Below are 12,553 nucleotides of genomic sequence, written 5' to 3'. Positions count from 1 at the left end.
TTACGGATAATTTTCCACAACGATACAGGAGAATTACAACCTTATCACTAACCATAGTGTATAAAATAAAGCCTCCTCATTGGCAGATAACTATCAGCCAATGGCAAGCAAGTATTTCATTATATATATAGGTACCCAGACCCGTTAAACCCCTTTTTCAAACCTCCAGTCTCGAAAAAGATGGGATTGAACGGGTTCCTCCCTCCCTCTCTCCTACCTACGCTTTTCCAAGCCTGCCTGCCTGCCTGCCTGCTGCTACCCAACCATTAATCCACCACCAAGCACCTACCATTTTACCACATACTTAGCCTTTCACATGTCTTTGCTCTCCTCTGCCTCAAGGCATGTCCAAATGCAATAGAAAATTCCCTTAATTTCTCTCTGACAAACAAATATGCACTCTGCAAATCAATGCCATTGAACGGGTTCCTCCCTCTCTCCTACCTACGCTTTTCCAAGCCTGCCTGCCTGCTGCTACCCAACCATTAATCCACCACCAAGCACCTACCATTTTACCACATACTTAGCCTTTCACATGTCTTTGCTCTCCTCTGCCTCAAGGCATGTCCAAATGCAATAGAAAATTCCCTTAATTTCTCTCTGACAAACAAATATGCACTCTGCAAATCAATGCCATTGAACGGGTTCCTCCCTCTCTCCTACCTACGCTTTTCCAAGCCTGCCTGCCTGCCTGCTGCTACCCAACCATTAATCCACCACCAAGCACCTACCATTTTACCACATACTTAGCCTTTCACATGTCTTTGCTCTCCTCTGCCTCAAGGCATGTCCAAATGCAATAGAAAATTCCCTTAATTTCTCTCTGACAAACAAATATGCACTCTGCAAATCAATGCCATTGAACGGGTTCCTCCCTCTCTCCTACCTACGCTTTTCCAAGCCTGCCTGCCTGCTGCTACCCAACCATTAATCCACCACCAAGCACCTACCATTTTACCACATACTTAGCCTTTCACATGTCTTTGCTCTCCTCTGCCTCAAGGCATGTCCAAATGCAAAGAAAATTCCCTTAATTTCTCTCTGACAAACAAATATGCACTCTGCAAATCAATGCCATTGAACGGGTTCCTCCCTCTCTCCTACCTACGCTTTTCCAAGCCTGCCTGCCTGCCTGCTGCTACCCAACCATTAATCCACCACCAAGCACCTACCATTTTACCACATACTTAGCCTTTCACATGTCTTTGCTCTCCTCTGCCTCAAGGCATGTCCAAATGCAAAGAAAATTCCCTTAATTTCTCTCTGACAAACAAATATGCACTCTGCAAATCAATGCCATTGAACGGGTTCCTCCCTCTCTCCTACCTACGCTTTTCCAAGCCTGCCTGCCTGCCTGCTGCTACCCAACCATTAATCCACCACCAAGCACCTACCATTTTACCACATACTTAGCCTTTCACATGTCTTTGCTCTCCTCTGCCTCAAGGCATGTCCAAATGCAAAGAAAATTCCCTTAATTTCTCTCTGACAAACAAATATGCACTCTGCAAATCAATGCCATTGAACGGGTTCCTCCCTCTCTCCTACCTACGCTTTTCCAAGCCTGCCTGCCTGCCTGCTGCTACCCAACCATTAATCCACCACCAAGCACCTACCATTTTACCACATACTTAGCCTTTCACATGTCTTTGCTCTCCTCTGCCTCAAGGCATGTCCAAATGCAAAGAAAATTCCCTTAATTTCTCTCTGACAAACAAATATGCACTCTGCAAATCAATGCCATTGAACGGGTTCCTCCCTCTCTCCTACCTACGCTTTTCCAAGCCTGCCTGCCTGCTGCTACCCAACCATTAATCCACCACCAAGCACCTACCATTTTACCACATACTTAGCCTTTCACATGTCTTTGCTCTCCTCTGCCTCAAGGCATGTCCAAATGCAAAGAAAATTCCCTTAATTTCTCTCTGACAAACAAATATGCACTCTGCAAATCAATGCCATTGAACGGGTTCCTCCCTCTCTCCTACCTACGCTTTTCCAAGCCTGCCTGCCTGCCTGCTACCCAACCATTAATCCACCACCAAGCACCTACCATTTTACCACATACTTAGCCTTTCACATGTCTTTGCTCTCCTCTGCCTCAAGGCATGTCCAAATGCAAAGAAAATTCCCTTAATTTCTCTCTGACAAACAAATATGCACTCTGCAAATCAATGCCATTGAACGGGTTCCTCCCTCTCTCCTACCTACGCTTTTCCAAGCCTGCCTGCCTGCCTGCTGCTACCCAACCATTAATCCACCACCAAGCACCTACCATTTTACCACATACTTAGCCTTTCACATGTCTTTGCTCTCCTCTGCCTCAAGGCATGTCCAAATGCAATAGAAAATTCCCTTAATTTCTCTCTGACAAACAAATATGCACTCTGCAAATCAATGCCATTGAACGGGTTCCTCCCTCTCTCCTACCTACGCTTTTCCAAGCCTGCCTGCCTGCTGCTACCCAACCATTAATCCACCACCAAGCACCTACCATTTTACCACATACTTAGCCTTTCACATGTCTTTGCTCTCCTCTGCCTCAAGGCATGTCCAAATGCAAAGAAAATTCCCTTAATTTCTCTCTGACAAACAAATATGCACTCTGCAAATCAATGCCATTGAACGGGTTCCTCCCTCTCTCCTACCTACGCTTTTCCAAGCCTGCCTGCCTGCCTGCTGCTACCCAACCATTAATCCACCACCAAGCACCTACCATTTTACCACATACTTAGCCTTTCACATGTCTTTGCTCTCCTCTGCCTCAAGGCATGTCCAAATGCAAAGAAAATTCCCTTAATTTCTCTCTGACAAACAAATATGCACTCTGCAAATCAATGCCATTGAACGGGTTCCTCCCTCTCTCCTACCTACGCTTTTCCAAGCCTGCCTGCCTGCTGCTACCCAACCATTAATCCACCACCAAGCACCTACCATTTTACCACATACTTAGCCTTTCACATGTCTTTGCTCTCCTCTGCCTCAAGGCATGTCCAAATGCAAAGAAAATTCCCTTAATTTCTCTCTGACAAACAAATATGCACTCTGCAAATCAATGCCATTGAACGGGTTCCTCCCTCTCTCCTACCTACGCTTTTCCAAGCCTGCCTGCCTGCCTGCTGCTACCCAACCATTAATCCACCACCAAGCACCTACCATTTTACCACATACTTAGCCTTTCACATGTCTTTGCTCTCCTCTGCCTCAAGGCATGTCCAAATGCAATAGAAAATTCCCTTAATTTCTCTCTGACAAACAAATATGCACTCTGCAAATCAATGCCATTGAACGGGTTCCTCCCTCTCTCCTACCTACGCTTTTCCAAGCCTGCCTGCCTGCCTGCTGCTACCCAACCATTAATCCACCACCAAGCACCTACCATTTTACCACATACTTAGCCTTTCACATGTCTTTGCTCTCCTCTGCCTCAAGGCATGTCCAAATGCAATAGAAAATTCCCTTAATTTCTCTCTGACAAACAAATATGCACTCTGCAAATCAATGCCATTGAACGGGTTCCTCCCTCTCTCCTACCTACGCTTTTCCAAGCCTGCCTGCCTGCTGCTACCCAACCATTAATCCACCACCAAGCACCTACCATTTTACCACATACTTAGCCTTTCACATGTCTTTGCTCTCCTCTGCCTCAAGGCATGTCCAAATGCAATAGAAAATTCCCTTAATTTCTCTCTGACAAACAAATATGCACTCTGCAAATCAATGCCATTGAACGGGTTCCTCCCTCTCTCCTACCTACGCTTTTCCAAGCCTGCCTGCCTGCTGCTACCCAACCATTAATCCACCACCAAGCACCTACCATTTTACCACATACTTAGCCTTTCACATGTCTTTGCTCTCCTCTGCCTCAAGGCATGTCCAAATGCAAAGAAAATTCCCTTAATTTCTCTCTGACAGATAAATAAAACATACACTCTACGTAGAAATAGATGGCATTGAAGGGGCCTCTCCTACCATTATGTAAGTTTGCTATCCAAAATGATATAGAAGAATGTCATTATTTTTAATGCCCTAAGTGTATGAAAGTACTCTTTAGGAAGTCTGCTACCCAAAACGTTCTATAAGAATTTCATCAATTTTTATGACCTAAGTGTATGAAGTTATAGAGAATATGAATATAAATGTTTTTTGTCTAATAAGATATCTTTTGAGATTATTTGTGGACCTTAAAAAGGTCCGATTGATTTCTGTTTGTGCCATTGGCATGGTCTTGCAAGAGGAAGAATAATCTTAACCGCCAAATCCGTATAGAGTTCTGCCCTGGCGTTTGAGAGCATAAACCACATCCATGGCAGTGACTGTTTTCCTCTTGGCGTGCTCAGTGTAGGTGACAGCATCACGGATGACGTTTTCTAAGAAAACCTTGAGTACACCACGGGTTTCTTCATAGATCAGGCCAGAGATACGTTTGACTCCTCCACGGCGAGCAAGACGACGAATGGCAGGCTTTGTGATTCCCTGAATGTTGTCACGAAGAACCTTGCGATGACGCTTGGCGCCTCCCTTTCCGAGCCCCTTGCCTCCCTTGCCGCGACCAGTCATCTTGTCTCACCTCTGCTGCGGTCTGCTTTGATACGTTTCTCGCCGCTCCGCTCTCCAATGTAATGCACACCAACTCAGCTCCAACGTATATATCCCCCTTGGATGGACGTGATAGTAGCAGTTCTACCTTCTCTGCCTATTTTCGTGTCTTTTTCCTGTGAAAATTACACTTTTTTTACTCTTTCTCTTATGCAACATAGATAAGATATCAAGCTCGATCTTATGATATCATCAATTTTTATCTTCCTCTAAGAAAACCTATAGAAAAAGGTGAAAAATAGCTTTTCAACCTTCATGCGGATCAAGTGAGGAAGAGTGGGCGGAGCTTACGGCTCTCCTTCAGCCAATAGGGAGGCACGAAGTTGCAGCTAGCTGCTGCATAAAACGGGCTCGCACTCGCGCTCCTCGAACATTCTAGTTTTTCCAGTGAGTGAGTGTAGAAGTGGTGTCTCGACCACATGGTGACCACGTGGCTCATGGAGAATTAACCACCAGGCCGTAAGCAGACAGAAGAAAGAAGATAGAAGAAAGAAGATAGAAGATAGAAGAAAGAAGATAAGAAGACACAAGTCGGAAACAAGAAGAAAGAAGAAAGAAGACAGAAGACGTAGAAGAAGACGTAGAAGAAAGAAGCGGATAATAGCTCCCACGTTGGTCCTTCCCGTGGGAGACAGCTCCGGTGACCCGACCAGTGACCAGTGACCTGACGCCGGTAGGCTAACACCTCACCACGACCCACGCCGCAGTGCTGCCTCCAGTACATCTTTCATCGAATTTCATTCCATTTTTTCTCTTTTATCATCCATCATCTATCTTACGACCGTTAGGCTTGGGCAATCCCCATCCCAGCTTCCCCACCCCATTCTGGAAAACTCATTTTCCTGAGGAGTGGAGGCTTGGAGTGGACCTGTTCTCACCTGACGGGGCGGAGACCCTCTCACTCTCACCCACTCTCTCTACCCTGGACCGCCGAGCGTCCCAGACCCACATTTTTTTAAGTAGCAGAACACTGATGCCACCAAAATGCCGCCCGACATACGACTTAAATTCATAAAACCTGATTGTCCCCCCCCATCCACGTTCGAACTGCTATCCATAGTATTCAAGACAACGCAGATACGGCCCACTAGGGTAATTCAATTCCCTACTAATAAGTTTCTATTCAAAATCTGCTTAGGCAAAGATAGCGATTTAGACACAATCCTATCGAAGCCTCTCCTCGAAGTACTTTCTAAAAATCACTACCAAATCGTTCAAGACCGTCCCCTTCAAGCTAGATGCACCGTTGTTGCTTATAATGTCGATGCGTCTATCTTGTCCCTCAACCCCTTGGAGATTGCTGAAGCCATCAATGGCGAAAATAACGAAGTTAACGTCATTAGTGTTTACAAACCCAGTAACTCCAGGACACTAAAAATTCAATGCACCAATCCGACCGAGGCCGATCGCCTGCTCTCCCGAGGAATCCTGTTTCCCATGATCTCGATGCCCGCAAGATCCCTAAAAAAGGAAGAATTTATCGACGTCCGGCAATGCTTTAAATGTTTGCAATTCGGACACGAAACGAAGAACTGTAAGGAACCCCACCAAACGTGTAGCCAATGCGCGGAAACTGGTCATAGTTACCGTGAATGCCAGGTTCAGACACCGAAGTGCGTCAACTGCAAAGGCAATCACGTTGCTGTATCTGGACTGTGCCCAAGCAAAAAGAAGCAACTTCGTGAAGTGCGTCAAGCACAAAAATCCGACTCACCTCCTTCCACAAACCCTCACCTCTATGCTACAGTGGCTGCTGCTGCTGCTCCTCCCCCTGCCACCCAAGCCTCTCCTACCCCATCCACGAACTCCTCAGACCTCCTCACCCTACAAGGCAGGATGCACGCGTGCTACCTGAAGGCATTATTCCTGAGCGGGGAAGACAAGTCGGAGTTTATTCGAATCTTCGACTTGTTGCTTGCTCACAACAACTTACCAAATGTACAAACTCCACCTGAACTCCTCAGCTCCACTTCCAACAACCATCCCTCTCCGACCCCTGTCTTGTCAGCCACCCTGACCCCTAACGAAACCGTATCCCCCAGCAACACTCCCAACTCTCCCCCAACAACTCAACCTGTCACCCTCCCAACTTCCAATACCCCCTCCGTCCCCCCTAACACAACTCCATCCACAACCCCCCAACCCAACACCAACAATCCTACTGCCCCCCCTGAACCTTCACACACCAATCTCCCCTCTCCACCCACCCCCTCCCTACCTACGCCTAACCCTCCCAGAGTTGCCCCAAAACCTAACCTTGCCAACATACCTGACAACCCTCCTCTGGTCGAACCCGACATTCAAATAGTCGACGTACACCCTCTCCCCCCCCCTCTCACCTCCCCTCCCTCCTCCCCTCTCTCCTCTCCTCTCACCCCCCCTGAACCCTCACCAGAGAACTCCCGACTCGTTACCAGAAGCATGCTCAATGTTAGACACCTCAACGGTGGGACAACGACCCTCGACACTAAACTCAGAAGGCCGCCGAACTTCCAAAAATCGTAAATGCTTAAGATCTTACAATTTAACGTGCGTAGCTATCGCAGTAACCGTTACCTGATTGCCACACTTCTCGAAGAGAAGAGACCCGATGTTGTGATACTTAACAGCACATGTATCACCAACGGGTACAAGATTAGACATCACGGGTACACATCACGACAGTCTCCAGACAGTAGACACGAGGGAGTCGCCATCCTCACACGCAACACCATCGAACACGAATACCTCGCCACCTCATGGCAATACGAACACTTTCTAGCAGTCAAGATAAAAACAATACATGGCTTGATTATCTTCTGCACCACATACTCTCGACCCAACACTACCATTCCACTTCATGATCTCTACACAGTCTTCAACCACACACATATCCCAGTCTACCTTCTAGCTGACCTCAACGCCCAACACAGAACCTTCCACCACAACAGAAACAATTCTCATGGTGATGACTTATTCACTCTATACTCTTACAAACGTCTTAACTTCCTTGGACCTTTCTTCCACACTGTCTTCACTGGCCAAGGAGGAAAAGGCAGACCTGATCTTGTCTTCTCCAACAGAGCCAGCAATTATCTTCATAATTACTTGTCTCCAGGACCACTGTGTGGTTCCGACCACATCCCTATCCTTCTTCATCTCTCGCCTAACCCTATCCTCGTCCCATCACCCTCACACTACAACTACAATAGAGCGGACTGGGAGAGCTTCAAAGACACTCTCTCCAACTGCACATACACCACAAATTATGAAAACCACCCAATAACACTAATAGACACAGAAATAGAACATATACATGGAACAATCACACAGGCAGCTAACAACTCTATCCCCAAATCTTCATACACTTCAAGATATTCCTTCTTTCCTTCTCCAAAAACAAAAAGACTTCTGTCGTGCTACCGTCGACGCTTCGAACAAAACAGACGTCGATTGGGCCTAGTACAATGGGACCTCACCTCCCTACGAAACCACACACTCAACAGCCTTCTAGAAGACCACAACAGACACTGGAAATCTCTTATCACCACAACAGAACTACACCGTATCAAATCTCCTCGAGAATTTTGGAACAGAATCCGAAAACTCAAAGGAGCACCGATAACAAACTTCGATGGGCTAAAAGACAACAACACCCTACACCATAACCCACAAGACATTGCCAACATTTTTCAAAAACACTGGGAAGGTATCTTTCACCCGCACCCACCTCACCCTTTGGCGTACGAAAACACTCAAATTGTCACACAACACATACAAAACAGACCCACTCACTTCTACCCAGAACAGATCATACATCTCCAATCGCTTTCACACGACCACCTACTCACAACTCCCATAAGATCGATCGAGGTCAAATTCCTCCTTCTCAAATCACCCAAAGTAGCCCCAGGTAACTCAGGTATTGGTTACCAACTACTCACACAACTCCCCAACAACACAATTAGAGCCATCACCTCCCTCTTCAACGCGGCACTAGCCTCTGGCTATTTTCCCGCGGCTTTCAAAACAGCAACAACCATAATGATTCCCAAACCCAACAAAACCAACAGAGACCCCATGAACTACAGACCCATCAGCCTACTGGAGTCCATTGGGAAGACATTTGAAAGAATTATAAACAACAGACTTAGACAACACCTCACAAACAACAACCTACTCTCACACAAACAGTTTGGCTTTCACCAACATCGCTCCACACAAGATGAACTCAACATCATTACGAACTACATAAGAAACAACACGCGGCCACGCAAAATGACCGCACTATTCACAAAAGATGTTGAAAAAGCCTTTGACACCGTGTGGCACGATGGATTGAGGTACAAACTAAGCACCCAATTCCAACTCCCACGCCCCACCATTAAGCTTCTCTCTAACTATCTTAGCAACAGAAAAACCCGAATCAAATACAGAAACACTTACTCAAACTACTTCTTCCTTAATGCCGGTGTACCCCAAGGCTCCGTGCTGGCCCCCACTCTCTACACACTCTATTCAAATGATCTTCCCAATCCGATACACCCGGACTCCATCACTCTCCAGTATGCAGATGATGTCACACAGCTAATCAGAGCCAGAATCCTCACTCACTTAATCAATAGAGCCCAACAGGAAATTGACCACGTATCGCTCTGGGAGTTAAAATGGAGGATTAAAACAAATCCTGCAAAATCCAACATATCCTACTTTAATGTACGTCAGAGATACAACATAACTAATGTCTACCTACACTCCCAAATACACCGTCAGGCGCCCATTCCTATCTCAAACACCAACATTGTCCTGGGCCTAAACTATGATGTACACCTGAGAATGAACCACCATCTACAATCCAGGGCGGCTATCGCGAGAGCGGAGCTCGCGAAATTGTATAGATTCAGAGAGGCGCAATTCAAAACCAAATTGCACCTCTACAAGGCATTAATACGACCTCTTATCACATACGCCCCATCAGCTCTCGAACTCGGAGCCAAATCCAACATCCGTGCACTCCAAGTCATCCAGAACAAAGCTCTACGTTGGATTTTTAACATCAAATGGCACGAGTTCGTCAGGAACACAGTACTTCACGAGAGAGCACGAATCCCTCCTCTAAACATCTACTGGAGGGAACTGTTTGAAAGACAAGTAGAGCGATTTCAAATTCATCACACGCACTGGATTGATTACTTCAACAATCTCCTGGGAATAGACCACCCAGGTAACATGTTCAATATACAACCTGAACAACATCCAGTGCCAATATATTAACGAACTAAAAACCTCTATAGATCTTACTGCTAAGTCCATGGAGGAAGAGTCTTGGTAACATCAGTGGCCATCAGTCAGAAATTTGATCCATCTCCTCGAATTTAAAAAAAAAGAAAAAAAAAAAAAAAAAAGGCTGGGAACGTCTTGGTAACATCAGTGGCCATCAGTCAGACATCTGATCCATCTCCTAAAAAAAAAAAAAAAAAAAAAAAAAAAAAAAAAAAAATAAAAAAAAAAACCCTTGGCCTCCGCTCTCATCAACACATTTCCAATGCAAGCTGGGTTGAGCCCTGGCCCTTTTCCTCCCACTGAAATTCACTTCCTCTTACAATTTCTTGCTCTTTCCCCCCCTCTCCTTTCCCGCCCCTCCTCGGAAGGGACTTTTCTATCATCATTCATTCATTCATTCGCTCCTCGAACACTACTCGCTCATACGTACTACTACTGTAGTGACTGCTCCAGAAATGGCTCGAACCAAGCAGACTGCTCGCAAGTCTACAGGAGGCAAGGCCCCTCGCAAACAGCTGGCCACTAAGGCAGCTCGTAAATCTGCTCCTGCTACTGGTGGTGTTAAGAAGCCTCACCGTTATAGGCCTGGAACTGTGGCTCTGCGTGAAATCCGACGTTACCAGAAAAGCACCGAGTTACTCATCAGAAAGCTACCCTTCCAGCGTCTTGTGCGAGAGATTGCACAAGACTTCAAGACAGATCTACGTTTCCAGTCGTCTGCCGTCATGGCCCTTCAGGAAGCCTCTGAAGCATACCTGGTGGGTCTCTTTGAAGATACCAACTTGTGCGCCATTCACGCCAAGCGTGTCACCATCATGCCCAAAGACATCCAGCTGGCACGTCGTATTCGAGGAGAACGCGCCTAAGCCACTCTTGTAGGTCTTCCTCATTGGAAAAACTAGGCCCTTCTTAGGGCCAAAATCTAACTTGCAAAAGAATTTTTGATCATGACAACCAACCTCTCTCTCTACCTAATAAGAACAACTAATAGTAATTGTATTCGTGATAACTAGTAGGTAGGTACTGCTACTTTTCATTTAAAAGCTAGCTACCGGTAATTAATGCAAACAAGCGAAATTTAGTTAGGTAGGGTCCTGTGTTTTTTTTGTTTTTTTTTTACTTTTATTTCCTTCCAGGCTAACCTACAATAGAAAAATATATATAAAACGGGTTAAGTAAGTGTCTTAACAATTGAATCGTGATGTCGTTGATATCACTTTTCTAATTATTCATTATAAATAGTAGTATCATCATCATCATTTGGTCCAACAATGATCTCTTTTGTAATAATGTGTGGCTCCAATGGAGCCGAGTTTAGGGGAGGAAGAAGTAGGAACAACTTCTTACTTAGAAGAGGTGTACTTGGTAACAGCTTTTGTACCCTCGGACACGGCGTGCTTGGCCAGTTCACCAGGTAAAAGAAGTCGAACAGCAGTCTGGATCTCCCGACTGGTGATGGTGGAGCGTTTGTTGTAGTGGGCAAGGCGGGAAGCCTCAGCAGCGATACGTTCAAAAATGTCGTTCACGAAAGAGTTCATAATGGACATGGCCTTGGAAGAGATACCGGTGTCCGGGTGAACCTGTTTGAGAACCTTGTAGATGTAGATACTGTAGCTCTCCTTCCTCCTGCGCTTCTTCTTCTTATCGCCCTTAGCGATGGCTTTCTGAGCTTTTCCAGCCTTCTTGGCAGCCTTTCCTGATGCTTTGGGAGGCATAACGACGGCGACGGTAGTGAGTGGGGAGGTTACGTGGCGGCGATGATCGCGGCTAGAATGAGAAGCCACTCCCGAGCTTGGCCTTATATATGCCACAGGTTACTCAGCTTTTGCTCCTCGCCCAGGCCGAGCGCGCTCATTGGTTGTTTGGCGTCGGCCGCCGCCTCGCTTGATCCTGAGCGGGGGTATATAAGCGATGCTCGCACCAAATTGCTACGCATTCATTTTCTCTCTCTCTCGAGTAGAGAACTCTCTCTCAGCAGCAGCAGCAGTAGCCGTATTACTAGCACCACCATGTCAGGACGAGGCAAGGGAGGCAAAGTCAAGGGCAAGTCCAAGAGTCGCTCCAGTCGAGCGGGACTCCAGTTTCCCGTAGGTAGAATCCACCGCCTTCTGCGCAAGGGAAACTACGCCGAACGTGTCGGTGCTGGTGCCCCAGTCTACCTGGCAGCTGTCATGGAGTACCTGGCCGCTGAAGTACTAGAGTTAGCCGGTAACGCTGCCCGTGACAACAAGAAGACTCGTATCATCCCTCGTCACTTGCAGCTGGCCATCCGTAATGACGAGGAACTCAACAAGCTTCTCTCTGGTGTCACCATTGCCCAGGGAGGTGTCCTGCCTAACATTCAGGCTGTCCTCCTTCCCAAGAAGACGGAAAAGAAGTAGATGATCAAGATGATATAATCATGATGATGAACCAAAAAAATCAGGCTCCTCTTGGAGCCACAAATAAATTCTTAAAGGGATATCAAGCAAGACATACTCACTCATAACTAACTCTATGCTTACTAACGTTATTAATCTTTCTATTTCTTTTCACTCCCTCATTCACAAGCGTATACTTTATAAAAAAATAGACACACACACACATATATATATGAATTCATTTATTTTTATAAGCATAAGATAATAGATAATTTTCCATCTACAGACATCGTAAAATAGAATGAAAAGCCCTGCACGCTCTATTCCATCCA

At 46.1% G+C, this 12,553-nt stretch overlaps 4 protein-coding genes across 4 annotated transcripts; 2 read left to right on the top strand and 2 right to left on the bottom strand.

The window, feature by feature from the left end:
- Positions 1-4,163: 4,163 nt before the first annotated feature.
- On the bottom strand, positions 4,164-4,626 carry LOC139763724 (histone H4). Its single transcript, XM_071690047.1, has one exon. The coding sequence runs from the start codon at positions 4,558-4,560 to the stop codon at positions 4,249-4,251; it is 312 nt and encodes a 103-aa protein (XP_071546148.1). The 5' UTR covers positions 4,561-4,626; the 3' UTR covers positions 4,164-4,248.
- Positions 4,627-10,265: 5,639 nt separating this feature from the next.
- LOC139763584 (histone H3) lies at positions 10,266-10,779 on the top strand. Its single transcript, XM_071689791.1, has one exon. The coding sequence runs from the start codon at positions 10,317-10,319 to the stop codon at positions 10,725-10,727; it is 411 nt and encodes a 136-aa protein (XP_071545892.1). The 5' UTR covers positions 10,266-10,316; the 3' UTR covers positions 10,728-10,779.
- A 374-nt stretch (positions 10,780-11,153) lies between these two features.
- LOC139763583 (histone H2B) lies at positions 11,154-11,638 on the bottom strand. The gene has a single exon (XM_071689788.1). The coding sequence runs from the start codon at positions 11,574-11,576 to the stop codon at positions 11,205-11,207; it is 372 nt and encodes a 123-aa protein (XP_071545889.1). The 5' UTR covers positions 11,577-11,638; the 3' UTR covers positions 11,154-11,204.
- A 152-nt stretch (positions 11,639-11,790) lies between these two features.
- Positions 11,791-12,310, top strand: LOC139763582 (histone H2A). Its single transcript, XM_071689787.1, has one exon. The coding sequence runs from the start codon at positions 11,871-11,873 to the stop codon at positions 12,240-12,242; it is 372 nt and encodes a 123-aa protein (XP_071545888.1). The 5' UTR covers positions 11,791-11,870; the 3' UTR covers positions 12,243-12,310.
- Positions 12,311-12,553: the final 243 nt, after the last annotated feature.

The sequence above is a fragment of the Panulirus ornatus genome, chromosome 47 (assembly GCF_036320965.1).
Source record: "Panulirus ornatus isolate Po-2019 chromosome 47, ASM3632096v1, whole genome shotgun sequence".
Classification (NCBI taxonomy): domain Eukaryota; kingdom Metazoa; phylum Arthropoda; class Malacostraca; order Decapoda; family Palinuridae; genus Panulirus; species Panulirus ornatus.
The sequence above is the reverse complement of the archived record's forward strand: the minus strand, read 5'-3'. Positions and strand labels throughout refer to the sequence as shown.